At 42.7% G+C, this 21833-nt stretch overlaps 1 protein-coding gene across 6 annotated transcripts in view; it reads left to right on the forward strand.

The window, feature by feature from the left end:
* Nucleotides 1-21833, forward strand: part of KDM2B (lysine demethylase 2B) — a 170058-nt gene that overhangs the window by 141466 nt on the left and 6759 nt on the right. For all 6 annotated transcript variants that reach the window (XM_034790646.1, XM_034790644.1, XM_034790648.1 and 3 more), the window contains 5 exons: nucleotides 6598-6822; nucleotides 10935-11078; nucleotides 17901-17987; nucleotides 18626-18895; nucleotides 20151-20189. In XM_034790646.1, the coding sequence (XP_034646537.1) occupies nucleotides 6598-6822; nucleotides 10935-11078; nucleotides 17901-17987; nucleotides 18626-18895; nucleotides 20151-20189 (765 nt within the window). The remainder of the gene's footprint in view (nucleotides 1-6597; nucleotides 6823-10934; nucleotides 11079-17900; nucleotides 17988-18625; nucleotides 18896-20150; nucleotides 20190-21833) is intronic.

Raw genomic sequence — 21833 nt, forward strand, 5'->3', positions numbered from 1 at the left:
TGCTTCAGTCAGTCTAGCTACCATCACTCAGGGAGGTAGAGTTCCTGCAGCAGCAGAAAAATCCCTTCCATCGTTGTAGGAAGCATCCGTGCTACAGTGGCAAAGCTACAACACCATAGCTATGCCACTGCAGTGCCTGTGGTGTAGACATAGTCTAGATGTGGAATACTTGTAAGACTACATGTGTCTATTTCCATCTAATGGTTCTCTAGTAGCCTATATAAAATGAGTTTACCATTCCAGTTCCCAGTGGACTAGAGTACACCTCTCTGAGCCCACCACCACAACTGATAATTGGTAACCTGGCTGGTGTTCTTAGCAGAGATCAGGAACTCACGGGTACTCTGGAGACCCAACTCCCCTCTCATCCTTAGAGGTGGTCTTTGGAGGTTGGGGTAGAAGAATGTTAGTAGGATATTATAGGACGCTTCTGCTGCCACTGCCTGTTCTGTGGATCAACAAGGAGGTTAGTTTTTCCAGGGTTTTCACCAGCACTAAATTTGTTTTTTGGTGGGGTTTTTTGTTTGTTTGTTTGTTTGTTTGTTTAAATGAACTTAAGCTCCCACTAAAACCTTGACACTCAATAAATGATTAGGAATTAACTGAATCAGAGGTCTGCTCTACTGTTTGGTAGTCAGTAGGTTTCCGTTGCACCAAGTAACATTGTAAGGGCTGATGGCAGCTATGTGCTGTAGTCAGAATTAAGATGAGGCTTTTTCTGGCTAACTTCTTGGCTCCTTATTTGCCTGATGATATAACAAAAATATTTGTATTTAAAATTTCTCTATGTTAAGGTTCTTTAAAAACTGTCTTATTGAGAGGCAGCATGGTCTAGTTGTATGAGCACAGGACTGGGAGCCAGGAACTTGTAAATTCTAGTCCTGGTTCAGTCACTGCCATCAGTTGTGGCCTTGGTTAAATGACTTTACTTCAATGTTTGCCATCTATAAAATGATGGGTAACTTATTTGCCTTGCAAGAAGGCTGTGAAAATTGGTTAATATCCATACGGCACTATGAAGATGTCAGACCGTAGATATGTGAAAAGTGTTTTTGCTATGAGTGATTTGTACAACGGATGCACAGGTTTGTGTAATTAAGTTCAAATCCCACCTGGATCACAAGTGCAATGAGTTGAGTCTCATCCCATTACCTGCTTGTGTAAATCTCAAAACCACCACACAGTATGGAACAATCCTGACTCTTTCAGGAAGGAAATCAGACTGGAATAATAGTAGAAGGTGTTGCAAGTCAGGGTTGAGGTGCATTGGCAGAGTTGTGTGGCAGGGGTTTGCACATCCCTGCTTAGAGTGGTAAGTGCAGAAGCCACTCGCACAAGAGCTGTCTTCTGGGCACTAATATCACTCCTCTTAGGGGCAAGCTGGGTCCTCCTTTTCCCCCAGACCAGCACACCTTGTTCTTGGACCCCACCCTCCCAAGTAGACGACGCTGTATGTGGGTACCTGTGCTGACATAACCCCACCAGAGCCCTGATGGAGTAGTGTTAGCAGTGAGGGCCCCCACACAGAGTCCTCTGCTTGGGGAAGTGGGAGGAAGTCCACCCACTTACGATGCTTGGGGCAGTTTACACCTCTTGGAACTATTATTTCAGGCCCTTTCCAGAGTCAGGCTGGTCTCAGTGCATTGATTAACCTCAGGTCATATTTTTTAGCTTCTCTTCGCGACCATGAAGTTGAGAAACTTTTTTTTTTTGTAAAAATGCTTAGATTCTGATCAAAGCTGGGGCTCCAGGCATGGCCTGATAGTACCTGTGCTTTAATTTAGCCCTGGTCTAAAAACTACTCAGAATGGGAATAATCTCTTCAGCATCTTCACTGCCTTAGGAAAGTGGGTCTCCAGCCATGATCTCTTAGTCCATTAATGATTCAGAACAGGCTTTGGGAAGATGCTGACTTTTCCAGTTATGTCTAGAAAGCCTTAGAAGTATGAACCTAAATTCTGTTTCTTTCTTCACTCTCTTCATGTCAGTCACTAGAGCATGTTCTGGTTTGTTGCAGGGCTGCTAATTAACCTAATTTTTCATTAAAGCAAACAACAGGGAAACATTTTGACTTTTGGGGAAGTAGGAAAATGTTGGGTCTAATAAACTTGACAAGCTTTCTCCCTTTTGTTCTCCTCCAACATCCCCCACTACCACCACTACCCTCCCAAAAGTTAAAATTCAGGGTCTCCATTCATAGGCAAGACCACAACTTGCTGCTCAAACTAGTAGTGTTTTTCACTCCTTAGTGCTCATAAGACGGATTTGCTGAAACTGCACTAAGGTATATGTAACCAGGCTGATGAGTAAAGGTTTCCCAACTCACCAAATGATCAAGCACATGTCATACCTAGGACAATTTGGTTTAAATCACTGATGACCTGATTTTTAAGAGGTGCTGAGCACATGCAGCTCCCATTGACTTCAGTGAGGTTTGTGGGTGTTCAGCACTTCTAAAAATCAGGTTGCTAATCTCTCAGAATATGTCTACACTGGAAGAAAAGAAAAAAAAACAACTCCACAGCAGTGAGCCTCAGAGCCTGGGCATATAGACCCATCTCCTCCACTGGGTTTCAGAGCCTGAGTTCCAGCTGAGCAGGAATGTCTACACTGGTATTTTTAGCACTGTAATTCATGCCTGTAGACCCAGGCTCTGAGATTTGCTGCCATAGGGTTTTTTTTTTTCCCAGTGTAGACATACCTTCAGGGCTGCCCCAGTTTTCCTGTCTGCACAATGGGGATATTTACTACTTATGTCACAGTGATAGGAAGATGAAGCTAAATTAATTTTTTGTAAGGGGCTTTGCAATTCACAGATACATGTTAGATTGTTACAGCCCAAATACGCCTCAGATACACACATGTGGTTTGGGTATTGGGGTATGTCTACACTCCAATTAGATACCAACAGATACCTGTGCCACTTGACTCGGGCTGTGGGGCTCAGGCTAAGGGGCTGTTTAATTGCAGTCTAGACGTTCAGGCTTGGGCTGGAGCTCGGGCTCCATGACCCTCCAACCTCACAGGGTTTGGGAGGGACAAACTGTTCTCTTGAGGGGATGGCACGTTCATAGGCTTTGGACCTCAGCACAAGTCCTGTAGAGCATTGATGTTAATTTTAGCTGATTTCAGTGGAAATCTGCAAGGCCTTTAGGGATAAGGTGGGACAGGGTATATTCCTTTAACAAAACGTTTAACTGTGAGGGATTGGGGAAGGAATTGTCACTCCTCCAGGATCCTCTGCTCCTTCCCCTACAACAGCCCACTGCGTCAGTGACCCCTCACTTTGGCAGAAGAGGCATGGGCACAGCTTCCTTTGAAAGAAGGACTAGCTCAGTGGTTTGAGCATTGGCCTGTAAACCCAGGGGTTGTGAGTTCAATCCTTGAGGAGGCCACTTAGGGATCTGGGACAAAAATCTGTCAGGGGATTGGTCCTGCTTTGAGCAGGGGGTTGGACTAGATGACCTCCTGAGGTCCCTTCCAACCCTGATATTCCATGATTCTGTGAAGACCCTTGGAAGTTAGAGAGGAAGTAACAGAATTGCTTGAGGTGGTCTTTGGGGCAGATTTGGACTAGCCCCCTTGGGATGGACTTCATGAGCTGAAAGATCTTTTCAGTCTGATTTCTGATTCCTTCCTCCCATAGCCCTGAGACTGAGCCAAAGCTGACTTATGGGGACTGCAAAATCAATGGGCACAGAGTGCGAATCCTATCTTGTCAGGGAAGGATGGGGGCTGTGAGGGACCCCTTATATCCTAAAGCCAATCCAAGACTGAGTTTGTGCCTACTGCTAATTTGAAGATGGAGGGTCTGAGTCTCTTGGCTAACATCAGGCTGGAATTTAATGTCTGGCTTTTTGCCACACACTAAATAAAACACAAAAATCCCCAAATCATGTAGGAGTGTCCTCCTTCAGTTTGAATCTGAGCCCCTTTCTAGGAAAGCAACCTACAGGCTAGATTTTATGCTAGTGATGTATTTAAACTACCAAGTTACAGCCCCAAGAAACTGTATACAAGGCCGCTCTAGCCTCACTAACCAGGGCATCATTTATTTAGACTATGGATTGGTTTTGGTCAATCCATACAAATAAGGAAATGCAAATAGTCAACTGGGCGGGCTGGTGCTATTGTGTAGTGGAGTATGAAAGATCGAAGGTTTGCATCTCTTATTTTTCTTCTGAGCATTAGGGATTTGTAAAGAAATCCAGGTTGTGTGATTCTGTCTTCAGATTCAGTCTCTGTCCTCTCACCCCTCCTGCTTTGTTAACTGCAGTTTTTGACCTTGTTAAATCCCATTTGTTAGATGTTGTGCCCCAGCTAGCTGCCAGTGGTTGGGACACAGGCCTGGAAGTCAGGGAGCGTGGGTCCTCTTCCTCGCTCTGCTACAGTAAGCACATCTAGCCTAGAAACAGTTTTAAAATACAACTTAACATGTTTTAATTAACACTCATGTAGATGGTGTTTAATGCCTTTTAAAAAAAGATTAGCTGGTCATGGTCAAGCTTGGTGGGAAGAAAGTAGGCTTTTTCTGGCCAGTGATGACAGATATGAGCCTTGTTGGTTGTTTGTGTATTTTATTACATGGTATGCTCACTCTTTAAGGCCCTGCCTTGTGCTCTGGATTTTGCACATTGCCTGTGGGAGGATTGGGTTTTTGCTTAAAGGAAGTGCTAGACCATTGTGTCAAAACTAACTGAAAGATTGAGGTGAGTATAGTCAGAGGATGCCTCTGTTGGGGTAAAGAACTCATCTCTTATTTGGATACTACTAACCCATCCCTGCCAGATCTGACTTTATCTCTGCAGTTCATACAAACGCTTCTGGAAAGCAAATATTCAGTCTTTAGAATGCCTGAAATGGTTTTCAAAATACCTGCTTTTGGTGCATTTTCTGGTGGAATGATGCCTCTCCTCAATTCAAATTGCACATATTGTTTGCTGCTTTGCTATCATTCCACGCCATGTATTTTTCAGGAGCAAAACATGAACCTTCTAAAGTTTGCTTAATATAAGTGTGTGCACCATGTGGTGTGTTCTTCCTCTCAATTATGATGATGTGTCTGTTTGAATGGAAAAATAAGTTAATAGATGCCCAGTTCCCTCCCTTCTCCCTGCAGAACCCCTGGGACATGGGTTTCTCACAGGCGAAAGGAGAAAATGTTTGTTAACATAATGGCAGCCTATCACAGGTAACCATAGAAATTAGATACAGAGGGAGCTTATTAGGTCCAATTATATAGGGAGATTAAATATGGCTCTGTGTGGTTTTAATTCTTGTGTGTGTGTGTGTGTGTGTTTTAAGAAAGAATGGGGAAGTTTCCAAAACCAAATTAAAATGTTTCCATGAGCCTTTCTTTTTTTAACTCCAATGGAAACTTTCGGTTTTGGGGTGGGATTTTTTTGGATTTTGGTTTGTGTTTTTAACCAAACCTTCCCCTGCAGTACTAGCTACCCAAAGTTAAAGACTTGTGCTAGTTCAGCAGGAAGAGAAAGTGAAACTATTCTGCTCTCATTCGACATGCTGAGAAATGCAGAAGGTAGACAAATCTCAAAAGTAATAAAGTAAATGCAGTTTGCTGCATTTTTTATTTGATCTAGAACACCGTCAGTAATGCAAGAAAGAATTGGGGAGAGTGGTTAGATATAGGGCCATATCTTGCTCAGTTAACCTTTATGATCCTGTAGAAGTCACTACTGTAGATCTTTTAAATCAAGAAGAGAATTTGGCCTCTGTCACTTTCCCTTGAATGTGGAAGCATATGCCTGGATTTCTTGATCCAGATGCCCAAAAGGGGATAAGTGAATATGTTGCAATTTCACAAAGAATCTATTAAGTTAAAAAATTTTCAGTGCTTCTCAAGCTTCTGGAAACATAGGAAAAAGTGTGCTTTGTACAGCCTTTCCAGGCATCTCTGGTGAGAAAGTTGATTGCCCTTAATGTAGAATTCTAGTGTTTCATTTCTGAATACCTGTTTGGAGGTGATGTAAGAGGGATTGCTGGAAAGTATTCTATGGTGCCTAGTGCTCATAGCCTACTTTATCACTTACATGAATTTAAATTCCTCTTCCCCACCATGATTTCAAAGTTTACAGTCTACCTCTAAATTTACTTTCATCTCCTCCCTGCATACCTCCTTTTCAGATGGAGGAAAATAGGACCACTAGCATTATCTAAACATAAACCCGGTATCCAGGATCTCCTCAGCTCTGACATAGATTCCCTCTGTAGCTTTGAGTAAATCACTTGGGCCCCAGTACTGCAATGAGCTGCGTATGGGTACGCTTGTGTTGACTTCAGTGGGGCTCCATCTGTGCAGAGCTCATTGCAGGATAGTGCTCTTAATCTCTCTGCTTCGGTTTCCCATTTGTATAAAATGTGGTACTGTCTCAAAGGATGTTGAGAGGGTTGGTGACTGTAAAAGCGACAATGTATATGTTCTAAGTATTCTCTATCTATGTATATTTCTAATGCATATCACATCTCATCTTTATAACTAGGAGACGATGGCATCAATTTTCCCCAAGTAAAAGGAGATTCTGTGGCTTAAGCAATAAATATAATGAGATATTCATCCTGTGTCTCTGGCATTTCCAGAACAGGGCAGTTGGACGACCCAAAGGGAAACTGGGCACTGCCTCTGCAGTGAAGCTAGCTGCTAATCGGACGACTGCAGGAGCACGCCGGAGAAGGACGCGATGCCGCAAGTGCGAGGCTTGTCTACGTACAGAGTGCGGCGAGTGTCACTTCTGCAAAGACATGAAGAAGTTTGGTGGGCCTGGAAGGATGAAGCAGTCCTGCATTATGAGGCAGTGCATCGCAGTAAGTGTCCACTCTTAGCTATGGCTCTCTTGAGACGCCTTGACAAGCCTTGTTCTGGTGGCTTGTGTCAGAGCATACCCACCCATCTTTCAGAGATCCTACTGTCCCTGGTGACTAGACATGGGCTATAGAACTCACTCCTCAAAGTTCATCTCTCCTACTTTAAAAGCAAGTTAAACACCGTGGATCCCAGCTGAGAGCTCCTCCTCAGACCTCTTTCCTCCCCCCTCCCTCCAACCTTATTTAAAAATGTAATTTTGGATTCTCAGTAGGTTTGGGGTGGCAGGGCAGCACGAAGAGAGGATTATTAGAAATGTGCCAAAACTCACATCTTGAATATGAACCTCTTTGAATTTCAGAATGGAGGAAAATTCAAGTCCTATTCAAAGCAAAGGATGGGGGCGGGGGGCTGTCTTCTGCTTTGGATCTTGTCAGATTCCATGAGAATCCAACCAATCTTACCACCTCAACTAAAGAAGGTGGAAATCTTGGGCTAAAATCTCCCACAATTTTGGCACTGTTGGAACCTGAATCTCAGACTCAACCAGATCCAGATTTGAATTTGCCGCCTCCTCAGCTGTTCCTTTTACCCTCAGTGGGTATACATCCACTCTCTGAAGGGAGGAAACTCCAGCTTTTCTCTCCCATTTTAGTTGTGATTAGCTATATTTGTAAATTTGAGAGTTTCCCCTGATGGATTCAAAGGCCTTGTCTGTGCTGGGATCAAACTGTGCCAGCTATTATTACTATTTGCTTTTTTGTTTTTTTTGTTTTGTTTTTAAGGGGAAGGCACCTTGTCTGCTGGTGGTGGTAATACTTCTATAGTGGCTTCCATCTGATCTTAGTTTAGTCTACTAGCACACCTATGAGTTACGTACGTTTATTAACTTTTTTTTAATTTGAGGAAACTGAGGCAGAGAGAAATTGTGCTTTGGCCAGGGTCACACAGCAAGTGAGTAGAAGAGCCCTGCATAGAACCCAGATCTCCTGGGCCTGATTTTCAGGAGTGTTCAGCACTCAGCAGCTCCCATTGTTCTCCATAGGAGCTGCTAGGTGCTGAGCTGTTCTGAAAATCTGGCTCTCTGACTCCCAGTCCTGTGCTAGGCCATACGTCCTCTTTAGAACAGGGTACTTGGATTCACTTCTTCAGGGGATGTTCCTGGCTTTGTCAGACTTGCTCCATGACCTGGACCAAGGTTTTTAGCTTCTCAGTGCCTCAGTTTTCTGATCTGTAAATTGGAGGGAATACCTACTTCTCTGTAAAGTACTTTTGCAGCTCTAGCATGCTTTTCATCTGAGTACTTTAAATTATTATTAACTGAGCTGTGACATGAATTCATTGACAAGTTTGGATGGAGAAATTTTTTAGTCATGCTAGTCAAATCTTGCTCCCCCTTCTTTGTTGAGGGTCTACAGCGGGTTTATAAAATGGCTTCACTGTCTCTATTGGTCAGGGAAACTGCTAGCAGCAACCAGTTTCAATCAGGTTGTATAGTCCTGATCCCTGTGAAGGAGAAGGTTAGCAAAGTTGCACTGTTCTGTCAGCCAGTAGTTGCTTGAGGGATCCTCCACCATTTCTTCTAAGTAGTCCTAAACAAAGCAGGGCCACTCCTGCTTTGGGGGGAAAACAATGCTAATACCATCTTCCCTGTCTCTGACCAGTTCAGGTGTGTGTCCAGAATGATCACAGACCTTCATGGAACTGGATTCTGTCCTGGGCATCTTTCCCTATATTCTATCAGAAAATATTTCTTCCTAGATCAGTTCAATTTCAGCAGAGCTGTAGTCTGACCACAGGGTTGGGAGTCAGGATGCCCTGGTTCTACTCCCAGTTTGGACATGGACTCTGGGACCTTGTCTGCTCTGGGGAAATTCCCATTGGTGCTAGTAATTCCCAATGGGACTCTTATTTCAGCTTCTCCATTGCAAAGAACATCTGTAGAATTGTCTGGTTACGGTTTAAAATGGTTCATTTTGAACTGTTATAATTTGTAATAGTGCCTCATATTCCCACTAGCCATCCTGCCTTATGTAAACTTGGTCAGCATGTCCTCTGGTTGTTGTAGTAGGAGTGCATTGTGGGTACATATCCCACAGCTTCCAGCACAGGTCTTCAAGGTGAGACTTTGTGGAAGTAATAATCCACAGTTTGTTCTAGTGCTGTTCAATAGATTTTGGTTTTGAGTTTAAAAATATCAACTGTATAAAGAACGCAGGTATTTGGTAACATTACAAGCCTTAAGAGAACCTGTACTGCTCTTCATAAAACAGGAAACTAATTTGAATGAAATGACGGAAGCTGCAGTAGCTCAGAACAAGAGAGGAGTTGAGGATGTGAGATGTTGTAAGTTGCACAGGGTGGTTCCTCAAGGTGATGCAGGGACATTGTGCTGGGAGGACCAATTGTAATGTTTCAGCTGCAATACCAGCAGTTTGTCAACACGGGCATTTCAGTGGTGCGGAGTGACCCGGGGCAGTATATAGAACTGGAGACCCTTGCCCCAAGCAAGAACAATTACAATAATCCTAACAATGTCTATGTGCTTTTGCAAGCACTTTTGTGCATAGACCTAGTGTGTTACAAGCATGGCAGCTGCTTGCAATACAAACAATTTCTAGGAGGCAGAACTTCTCTGGCTTTGAACTTAACTTCTGTCAGTTTTCCCCAACTGCAGAATGGAGATAATCTCTCCGTGTGTGTGTGTGAGGATTAATTAGTTAATATTTTTAAAGTTCTCTAAAGATGAAGTGCTAAGTATTTATTGACCATGGTAAGGTTTAGAAGTGTTGCCAAAGCTAATACATCAAGTGTCAATGTATAGGGCAGGCTAAACAGTAGTATCTTCAATGTCAATCATTTTTTATCCTGCCTGAGATTTCAATCAATGTAGTTATCCAATGATGGTTTGTTAGGATTTGTATATACTTCTAAAATGAAGCCTTTGCCATGAAAGGCAGTTCTCTGCTCTTGAGGGTTAATATAATCTAGCTGAATGCATTTCAAATTATAGCCAGCTTCTTTTGAGTGTCTTTGTTCCCCTCCTTGTCACAGTACTTGCAGCAAACCAAGTACTTGTGTAACCCCCCACCTGCTCGGTGTGGCACTCTGTTCTCCTCCTAGTGGTGGCTGGGCCAGCTGTAGAGATTGAGCCTGCTACAGTCTGGGCTAAGAGAGCGGTATCTTTTAGCTCATGCAGTAGAAGCTCATGCATTTAACTCAAGAGGTCCCAGGTTTGATGCTTATTTATGACGTCCGAGGTGGTCAGCTTACACTTGTTTGTGTCATTAGTGCAAAGACAGTTTCTTAATTAGACTGACGTTCCGGCACTTTGACACCAAGGTTACAGAAATAACTAAAGTAGGTGGAGAATTGTAGCATCTTAACTGAGATCTGGCCTGGAAGGAGGAATCTCTCCATTGCTAGAAATTCACCCCATTGCCTCCTAACTTCCTGTGTTCTTATACAGTGCCTACAAAATGGTATCCTAATCCTGATAGTGGCCTGTAGGTGATACTATGATATAGGTATTAATCTTGGTTAGGTCTAGGAGTTGAGAGATTTGGGTTCTGTTCCTGGTTTTGCTGTGGACTTACTTTGTGACTTTGGTTGATTCCCATAACCTTCCTCTGCTCTTTCTGTAAAATGGGGTTGCTGCCTATCTGCTAAGGGAGGTTATGCGGTATAATAGACGAATGTTTTTGATGATCTAATTTCTCTTCTTTCTTCTATGTCACTCTGTTACAGTAAACTAACTCACAAGCAGGGGTCTGTATCTGTCTACTGTAAATTTCTAAGACCAAAGTCAATGTGCTGATGTACTTAGTGGGCAGGATTCATCCCTCGGGTTGTCCATTAACTTTAGTGGTGTTACAGGGGGCCAGGATCATCCCTAATGTATATCATTCACTATTTGTTGCTCTAGAACTCTCATCTTGCTGTTGACGTTCTGTGCTTGTTACATTCATTAGAGTTGGTGGCTCTCAGCACTTTACAGAATCAAGGTCTCTGTACCACAAACTGTTTGAGATTAGCCAAATGTAAATTAAATATCTTGATCGTCTGCTCCATTATGTTACCTATGCCCTAATCTCTCTCTCATCTGTGCAAACAGCCAGTGCTGCCTCACACTGCTGTGTGTCTCGTGTGCGGAGAAGCTGGGAAGGAGGACACTGTGGAAGAGGAGGAGAGCAAGTTTAATCTCATGCTAATGGAATGTTCCATTTGTAATGAAATAATACACCCAGGATGCCTTAAGGTGAGTCCAGAGAAATGACACTGATGGTAGTAATAAACAGAGTCAGTCACTTCCTTCAGTTAAAAACAATGAACTAAAACTAACTGCTTGAAAGCTTTTTTTGTGAAAACTGTATGAGACTGTAGAGTTGGCGCAAGGTGCAGGTTGGCAGTCCGGGAGCCCAAAACCCTTTCTGAGTAGGGAGCATTACTCAAGAGGATTCTCTTTGACATTTAAAAAGCAACAGAGGGTCCTGTGGCACCTTTAAGACTAACAGAAGTATTGGGAGCATAAGCTTTCGTGGGTAAGAACCTCTCTTCTTCAGATGCTTGCATCTTACCCACGAAAGCTTATGCTCCCAATACTTCTGTTAGTCTTAAAGGTGCCACAGGACCCTCTGTTGCTTTTTACAGATTCAGACAAACATGGCTACCGCTCTGATCTTTGACATTTAGTAGCTAGTAACCCCAAAAAGCAGGGAAACCCCTGCTTTCCAAAAGAGCTTTCAGATTTCTTCAACCTCCTTAGTATTTGACATAAGTAAAGGTTCATCTCCTTAGATATTTCCAGGTAAATAATTCTGAGGTGAGGAGATGAACCTGTGAACTGCAGAGTTTCTTAGAGCTTTGGTGTTGTTTAAACAAAACAAGTTGGAAGTTAAGAGATTAGAACTTTGTGATTCAAATAAACCTAAATGTCATTCTGGAAAGACTCTGTGAAAATTCCAATGTTGACCCAACATCTAGCTCTTCCTCCCTTTACAAATGGTAGTAAATGTGTGCTTCCCACCCACCCATCCCAGCTGCTATAGGAAAGAAACTGAATTTGTCTGTTTAGATGGATTACAATAACATGGTCTGGTTGTAAAATAGTACAGCCTGCATGCTGTTCCTGCCTGGCCCTTATTGGGTGTAGGGTGGTCTTAGGCCCAACTTGTGAGGGTGAGTAGGGTGAAGGGTTAATTGTCTATCTGTATGTTGCGGGTAAATGTGGGCAATGTTGATCTCTGGCCTAGAGTTGAACATGGGGACTCTGGGCAAACTACGCATGTCTACACTGTGATTAAAAACATCTCATGGCACCAAGTCTCAGAGCCTGGGTCAGCTGACTCAGGCTCATGGGGCTCAGGCTGCAAGGCTAAAAATCGTAATGTAGATGTTTGGGCCTGGGCTGGAGCCTAGGCTCTGAGATCTCTCCCCTTGCGGGGTCTCAGAGCCCAGGCTCCAGGCTGAGCCCAAACATCTAAACTGCAATTTTATAGCTTAAGCCCCATTGTTCTGAGCCAACTGACCTGGGCCAGCCTTGATTGTGCCACAGGTCTTTTATTGCAGTGTAGACATACCCACTATGACTGCGGTAGAGGCAGGATCTTCCACTTGTATTAAATCAGGAGACTGTATGAGAGATGTTGTGGTCCTTTGCCTGTACAGAGAAGGTTTGTCTCCCACCTTTAACTAGAGAGTGGTCTTGCAGTATGTGAGAGTGTATGTGCGTGAGAAGGAGAGAGATGGCTTCTTTAGGACAGCGGAGGGTGTATGGCTGGAGTGCTCAGTGATTCAAGAGCAGAGTTAAAGCTGGTAATGAAATCTCAGCTAAGTATTTCTAGGCTCTGACATTTGTAAATTAAAAAGTCTGGTTTAGATGAGTTAAGACCACAATTCCCACACTGCTCAGAGAGGACAAATGGGTAGCTCAGTTCATGTGTTTGTCCAGACATAAACCTTGTGTTCAGCAGAGGCTGGCTTTGAGCTCATTGAGCTTTCCCAGCAGTGCCTGTGTGCCGGTAATCTCTAGGGAACACAGCAGGTATGTTTTAGACTTCAAAAGTACTCAGCATTAGCCTAACTCTGCTCCCATTGATGTCAATGGCCATACCCTTCAATGGGAGCAGAGTTAGGTCAATGCTGAGCACATCTGAAAATCCCACCCTCTCTGTGGGCTTTTGCAGCCACTTGACTGGGAGATTTCTGAGCCACTCCGTTCCAGAACTGATCCTGGGAGCGATTTGTCCAGCTTGAGTCACTCAACCATTCTCTCCTTCATCGTCATCCCAATTTATGGTTAAAATGGTTTTGCTATTTCCACAGTAAAATGTATTCCAACATCCCCTACTCCCAGAAGGCCACAGTTGGTGCCTGCGGAACCCACTGTGATGGAAAAATACTTTTGTTCCAAAATGCAGGAACCACATGCTCTGGATAATGCTGTCTGTACTAGCTCTCAGCTCCCTAATCTCTGGGTGAGGAATGGCGCAATTTTCAGAGGTGCTCAGCACCCACAGCTCCTGTTGGAGTCAGGAGGGTGGGGAAGGGCAGGCTGCAGTTGCTCAGCACTTCTGAAAATGTTAGCGAAAGAGTGACTGATAGCACTGGCTGGAGCTAGCAGTTAGCAGGGGAAGGAGCTGTGTAGTCTGTCCTGCAGGGCACGTCAGTCCTGACTTGCAGCACCGCTTTACAATTGCAGTGTACCAAACTCACATGCCCAAACTACTCCACATTTTCCTCTGTCCTTCCCTGCAGCATCACAGAGTAACATTATTCAGGATTTGGCCTGCGGGACAGAATCACTGTTTAGCAGCAGCTGAAACATTGACTTCTCCAAACCAAATTTGGGGCTTGCTGACATGCGAGCTAGCTATGCAGGATGTGGGTCAGACCTGTGAAATTCAAGCAAGTACTACTACTGTCCTGCATATTCATGACCAGAGACTAACCAGCCAAGTGCTGGTTTGGTAACATAGAAAAATCACTTCCAGTGTCTATGAAAATGGAAAAGTTCGAGATATTTGCAGTTCTGCTGTGGGCAAACAGGTGTAGGGGTTTTTTTTGTAGCAAGTAAAAACAGCTGGCAGATAACACCCCCTAGGATTCCTTTCCCTGTCCCTGGCCAGAAACACCATGTCAAACTGAGCCCTTGCACCTTGTCCTCCGAAAGTGTTGTGTGGGCTGGGAGCCTTGTGTATCTCCTCAGCTTCTCTGGAGCTCCCAGAATCCCTGGTGACCTGTAGCAGTGGGGTATCCTCCAATGCCTTTTCTGTAGGTAATCTGCTCAGGGTGGCTGCCGAAGTGACGTTTATTTACATGACGAAAAGGACACCATCCCACCAGGGATTTGGGAGCTTCTGGAAAGGCAAGGCAGTGTGAACATTGAAGGAGAATGGCAGAGGGAAGATGATGCAATGGGAGCCTCTCTCTGCATTCCTTCTTTGTTCCTGTTGGGCTCCACAATGTTTCATGAGGCTGAAGAAACTCCGTCTCTCTTATTGTTTGCACTCTATTCTAATCCTTAAAGTAGGCTTAAGTGCAGAATTTGGAACCAACTGGGTCTGTATGAGTCCCCTGCCTACTGGAGCAGCTGCTGCCCCCACAATATAAATACCTGATAGTGTGAAGCCCCCTTTATTATGGGGATGATCTCTCATGCCAGCACCTCCTGCTTTCACCATAAGAGAAGGTCCTTTCCGCCCATCCCCCAATCATGCTTGAAAATGTATCCGTAAATAGGCAGCAGTGTATGTTGGCTCTTGGGTGCCATCTTTGAATAAAATCCATAGACTGGAAAATGAACTCCCTGTGGGAGAATAAATGAACAGGAAGGGTTGGGATCAGTTAGAGAGTGAACATCCTTGGACTCTAAGTGCAGAGGTGACTCCACAGCTCCTGCAGTGCTCTTCTGGTGGGAACGGTTCAGCATGTGCTAGTGTAATTTCTGCTCCCTTTCAGGCTGTTCCAGGTTATAGAGCCCACACTTTTCAAAGTTCCTAGCTTGGTTGCATAAGGATGGGTTGGGTTTCTCCACTATCTAAAACCTACTTTCAGTGTGTGATCTTTTATAACCATCTCAGGCTTCTCCCATTGAGAGAAGGGAGGGAGTCCCCACAACTGATCGCATTGGCAAGCCAGTTGGACTGCCACATAGGGTGACCAGACAGCAAGTGTGAAAAATCGGGACGGGGGTGGGAGGTAATAGGTGCCTATATAAGAAAAAGCCCCAAAAATCGGGACTGTCCCTATAAAATCAGGACATCTGGTCACCCTACTGCCACAGTCAGATCTCAATTCCATATATGAAGGAGTATGTTATGGGCTCAGGGATTTATTGCCATGCTCTCATTTTTCTGCAAATTTGATCTCAGCAGCGAAGTATCCAAGCTGAGTCTGTCTGTGCGAATATCACCCAGTTGTGTCCTCTACAGAGACAGCCATTTCTGCATTGTTCCTCCCCACAATGAATGTATGGATTTTAAAAGGAATCTAAATAGCAGCCTTTCATCACATATCCTTTACTGTTTCTTAAAGAGAGTTTAATCCATGCTGGTTAATCCAGTTAATGATCGAGCGTGTTCCAAATCTCACTGTTAATGTAGGTGACTTACTGTGTTTTCAGATTTCTAAGGAACCAAATTTAGTTTTTTCTCAGTAAAAGAATGTTCCCTCTTTCCTTTTAGTCTCTTAGTCATAAAAATATATTCTTGGGGGGGGGGGGGGTTATTTTTTCCAAACCTTGTGAATGAATTTAGTGCTAATGAGTGCAAGAGGATGAATAGCATTAGGTGCACTGGTAGAGAAGCATGCGTGGAGTCTGACCTTCTCTACACAAACACTGCTGTGCCGGTACACTTCATTCCTCACTTGTGTCACCCCCTTCTTATTCCAGCACTGCCATGGCACATGGCTTTTGCCTAATGTTGTCAAATAAACACTGTGATTCCCACAACCTTTAATAGGACAACTGCATAGTTGTATAGTCCCACATTTAGATCCCTAGAATTGCTGTCCTCCTGCTGGATATTCAGTGCTGAAAGAGCTACAAGCTGTGGTTTAGACATCCACCTGCTGCTTGGTTTGTGACAGATTCAGTGGCAGGTTTTTGTGTGTCTCATTAGTTTGTCTACAATTACCCACATCTGTTCAGTGCTTTAAACTTCACACAAAGGGGCCTAATGGTCTTTGTCTCCCCTTTAGGTAGAATTTCATCTATTCAGCACAAGAAGTAACTTGTTTCTGACTTGGGACTGCCCCAGGGGCTATTACCTAAAGATGGAGGATCTACATAACTTATTGTGGCACAGTCCCACACCTGTGAAGGGGGAAGGGAGGTTTAAGTGATACAGTCAAGATAAACGTTTAAAATTCCTCCCCTGTTTGCTTACAATGCTTGAGATTATTAAAACTGAAAGGGCTCTTCAAAAACAAAACTGACTTATCACTCTCACTGGATAGTAAAACTAGAGCAGTCACTGTCTGGTTCAGAGGCTGCAGACTGTAGCCCTCTTATTACTTCAGGAGAATATTCAAATACAAATGAGCTGTTTCACGGAATTAAAACAAAAATTTTTTGAAGCTTTTCTTTAACAAAACCTGCATGAGTCCCCCAGGCCCTTCATAGTACTGCCCTGGCCTCTATTTCAGACTTAGTCCCTTCATGTCCTTTACCCTACTGGTAATTCTAGCCTTGATGTCTTATTGGCCTTACTTCCAACCTGCCCCTATGTATTCAATGTCCACTTTACAAGCTACTTTGCTTTCCATATAAATATAAATCTTCAAATGCATTTCTTCCACAATGCCAAGAAGTGAATCTAATTTTTAATAGGTTTTTTTTAAGTTTGTAATTGATTCAAGATATGAACATGCCATAAATGAGTAGCCATGTACTCTTACCACCATAACCCTTGTCGTTCCTCACCCCATCCCGACCCTACTGTTTAATTCCACTGTGCCATATCTAAAATAAGACAAAAGGTGCAATTTTCAAAAGCACCTAAGTCCCACTTTCAAAAATGAATTAAGGGCTTATGAAAATGTATCCTATTAGCTCTTTGGGGCACGACCATGTTGCTAATTATAACATATAGCCCTTAATGCAGTTTTGGAGACTGTCTTTTAAAAAACCAAACACAATACTAATAAACTGGACAGAATGAGCTTTTCTTCTCTGTATACTACCTATTGAATTGATGCTGAAGGAATGGATAACTTTGAAGGCAAGGGGGCTATAAAATAAAATTGCCGGGCACACTGTATCTTTGAATGAAAGTTTCAGCCTGTCCCCTGGAACTGACCTGGCAAGTTCCATTTTGTTGGCATTTGGGCTGCAGCCTGGCATGGGGTTATTTTCCTGCATGGGTCCTTGATTAACATTTTAAGGAGCACTTTTAAGTACATTACAAAAATCCTCACTTTTAAAAACACTTTTCCGTGTTAATGGGGATGAGAAGGAGACCTTTTTGTATCTGTAAAATGAGGATAATGATATTGACTTCCTTTGTGAAGTGCTTTGGGATCTACTAATGAAAAGCGCTGTATAAAAGCTGGGTGATATTTATTTATTTTATTATTAAAAGGCTGATCTTCTTGCCAGGCCACTGGAGGGAAATGAGTGAAAGAGTGTGTTGTAAACTGGAGATGAAGGAGGGGACAGTCTTAGATTAGGCGATTGAACGGCCCATTTCACTACAGGTACAGGATATGGTATCTTAATAGAGAATGTGTCAACTATTAAACAGGGACTACTCCTGATCTTAGCCAAAAAGCCAAGACTTAAAATCCATCTCAAATACCAAACTGGCCAGTCTGTTTTTGATTTTGTTGGTGGTGTTTGGTGAGTAAACTTACAGGGTTGGGAGTATGCGTGTCATAGTGCAAACAAGGTAGTGCTGTTCCTTTAGTGCATCTAGTCTAGAGCCATTGGAAGAGAAACAACTGATCTGAGAAACAGGGTAGCAGTGCAAAAAGTCTGTCCCCCTGCTATTGTAATGACCACTTTTAGATGACGATAATCTGTATGTGGACTTGCACTGCCACTTAACACTATTAATGGGTTATGCCTCTTTCCCTCTAGGTGAAGGAATCGGATGGTGTGGTTAACGATGAACTGCCGAATTGCTGGGAATGTCCAAAGTGCAACCATGCAGGGAAAACTGGGAAAGTGAGTTTCACTGGAATATATGACATAAGCATGAGACACTAAATCTGGTGTATTCTCTCTAACATCCAGATCTATTTTTGCTGTCTGCTTTTGGCTATGGAACAAAAGCACTATTAGTCTAAAAATCCATGTAGTAAACAGAGACACATTGTCAAATAACTTGAGACTATTTAAAAATCTTCTCTGCTTTTCTTTATTGTATGTCATTCAGCTGAGACAAAGAAAATAAATTAGTCAGCACCCCTCTTGTTTGCAGTCATTTTCACTTTTGGATTCTATGCACTGACAGACTGTAACCAAAACATTGTAGGAAATCCTGCAGAGGAGGGATGTTTAAATCCAAACTAAAAGCTGTTTGGTTTTTAGATTTTGTAAAGCTGTATTCAACAAAATCTGAAGTGTCCCTTACAACTAGTGAAATATTAGATTCTTTATTATCTGAGATGGAGGTAGAAGGTATGTTACAAATAGGAAAAACGCCTTGGAGGTTAAAATCCTTTACCACACTGACTGCTTGTGAATAGCCATTTAGTGGTTTAATCAACTGCTTGTAACCAGACAAGCTTCAGGTGAAATGCATTGTAAACAGCAAAAAAAGACATAAGATATAAAGTTTGTTTGTGTTTTCTCTCTCTTTGGCGTACAAGCAAAAGCGTGGACCAGGATTCAAATATGCGTCGAATCTCCCAGGCTCACTGCTTAAGGAACAGAAGATGAACAGAGATAATAAGGAAGTAACAGATGTAGCAAAACGGAAAGGGGAATGTGAAGAAACCCCCAGGCGGAAATCTGATGAACATTCCAAAAAAACCCCTGTTGATTCTATTTTGAGGAGAAAGTCAGATGATGCGCATATGCGAAGGAAAAGAAAATTTGAGAAACCCCAAGAACCTGCTATGAGAAAACGGGTATGAGAGGATAGAACCACATTTCCTTAATGCATGCGCGTACACAGGCACTTGTTGTAGGTCAGGGGCTGATGTCTCTTGCACTTCTGCTTTAAGCTTTCCTTTGAGTCTCTTGAATTCCAGCAAGTGATAGTTACAAATGAAATTGCATAGCACTTTACATTTCTCTTTGAAAAGTATCCATCAAGCAGAACAGTAAAGTTTATCCACCTGAACTTTACTTTACCTTTTTATTAAGGGACAGAAAATACTGGGCAAAGAACTGGCTATTTACTTAAAAAAAGCAACTCTGAACGAGGAGAACCCCACTGTAGGGTTTTCTTTTTTTTTTTTTTTAATGGGGAGGTGGGGTGGTCAAAAGTAGCTTCAATCAACCCTTTTCATCTCTAGCCGCTGGGTGGCACTTGATAGCTTTCTCTAGCCCTAACTACATACAGCAGTAGTAATACTTCACTAAGTAACTGATCCTTACAGCATCTCTGAGATAATATTCTCCCCAACTTACAGAGAGAAGGAGGAATCTATCCATTGCTTTCAGCTGCAATTTAGGCAACTTTTTAAAATCTGACTGGCACAGTTTATTTGGGCCAGAAAGCATTCAAATGCATTAGTTTTATTTAACATCTAGGGATTGCAGAGTAGCTTGTCTATGGAAGTGAAAAGGGGGACTTTGGTCATGAGTAAATGTGTGGTGATTTCAGTTGTGTTTAATGGGAGTTTTTGTGCTAGTTTTGACACATACATTCACGATGGTAAACAGCCCAAGATTTGAAATCGGTGATACAGGTAGGGATTGAAGTTGCAGAGGCAGAGTAGGGGGGCTGCATGCACAATGCCAGTCCACATGTGTTTGGTCTCTAGTCAGTGCTGTTATCTGCTTGCCTTCATGGCCACTAAAAACTATTTGACTTAAAGGATGCTGGTACGCATTTCCTACACGCCTCCAGAATGTGGGACACTTTGATGGTTCCATAGAGTGACACCACAGTGCACTGGGGAGGAGATTATGGGGGGATGTTAAATGTTCATTAATGGACTTCAGCTATTGAAAACAACAAACCATTAATATTCAGAAAGGAAAGAAACACAGTGTAGCTTGATTATTATATAGTGGGTTAACCTGTCCACTTCATTATGCTTTGCTGTAACCACTCACCAAACCAGCTATTAATTGAAGAAAATTGGTATAGTAGGAATTTTTACTAGATACCTACACAAAAATAAAACATTTGTTTTCTTTTCTTTCCTGAAACAGCTAAAACTTGGTAAAGAAGAGAAACTCTTCAGGAAAAAGGTACTTTGACACCTCTTTAATTTGTGTGCTTCTACTTTTTTCCCTCTTGTGTTCTCTGAGCTGTGTGGTGGTTCAGTTTCTTTAGCAATCCCATTGCTGTGTCTTTGCTGCCATTTTTACTGCATATTTGCATCTCAAAATCAGAAAACACCCTCTTTCTGAATGCACATAGAGGTTTCCACCTGAGTTTAGTTGATCTCAGTTTTTTTTTAAATATTTCCTATTCTACAATCCTCTACTAAAATGTTGTCAAAACATAGGCTATGTCATTTTCAAAGACCAGTGAGTAAAATTCTCTTCTCTGTACTGATGTTCTGCTCTCCCTACATGCACCAATCTTGCCAGACCCAATAACACCACCTGGCTATTTGTGTAATGGTGCAAGAGGTAAAATCTATCCCGACCTTGATAGTGATCCACTGATGGCTCGAAGGATGATCTGTTTACCTTTTATACACTAGCATATGATTAGAAATGTTAGTGTAGGTCATTAAATTATCCAGCTCCTAGTTTCTGATTCTGATATCCTAGGATGGAGAATGCCATAAGGTGACTGAAGACGTTTCCATTTAATTAATCTAAATTACCTGTCACTAACTTTCAGTAACTTCTCTTTCTCCTGTAATTGATGTAAAAAAGGAGGGATTGATCATCATTCGTGAATCCCTCTGTAATCTTAAATACCTTAGTTCAGTCCCCTGTAACTTTGGTTAAAGCTCCAAAAAAGAAAAGCTGTGAAGTCTGTGCATTAATGATACATCCCCATTTAAAAGCTAGGAGCATGTCCTTTATTAGAGCCATATAGTTTATTGCAGCAGCATAGAAATTCTGGCATAATAATCAGTGTGTTGATAATGTCACACCTCCTTTTGCCAACCTCATCCCTGTTTACTACAGTGTTGTTTCATTTTAGTTTTAACAACGGTCAACTTCTCTCTTGCTAGTAGTGATCAGATTAGACCTGAAATCTTCCCCTTTTTTGGCATGGTATTGCACATCTTTTGCAACTGTGTCCAACGTACGTCAGTGTGGGATTTGATTAAAGTAGACAAGTGATGTGTGATTCCTGCTTACGAAAAGTGACTGGAGCAGGGAGGAAGGCGCCAGCTAACCCCTCCACAGCCCCACTTTCAATCAGAATTTCTGTGAACTTCAGGTCTCATCAGACTAGCAGTGTATCAAGGCTGTCAGTTGGATCACCCATTTGTATATATACATACAATGCTGGAGAGAGACTGAGACAATGCAGTGCACACCTTGGGACATAAAGGGGTAGCTACCACTCAAGGATCCAGCAGTAAGTGGCAGAAGAGCAGTATGCCAAGAATGTGGTTTAGTAATTGCAATACAGAATGTTCCAAAACTTGCTAAATCAAATGAACCCAGTGCTCTTAGTCCGCATTGCTGCTTGGGTGAGTAAAACCACTGGTCTTGACTGTATATCAGGAAATACAGTGGCCATCTTTTAAAATGGGAAATTTACTTTCTGAATGACAGTGTCCTGAGCCAGTTTTCTCCTACCCAACAGAGATCTCCTTGGGAAGAGAGCATTTGTTTACAATGTGTCGTTACTTGGTGCATATATTAATTGTTTAGCTGGTGCTCACTTGCTGTGCTGCCAGCAGATCCTTAAAAATTAGATTG

The sequence above is a fragment of the Trachemys scripta genome, chromosome 15, assembly GCF_013100865.1.
Source record: "Trachemys scripta elegans isolate TJP31775 chromosome 15, CAS_Tse_1.0, whole genome shotgun sequence".
NCBI classification, from domain to species: Eukaryota; Metazoa; Chordata; order Testudines; family Emydidae; genus Trachemys; species Trachemys scripta.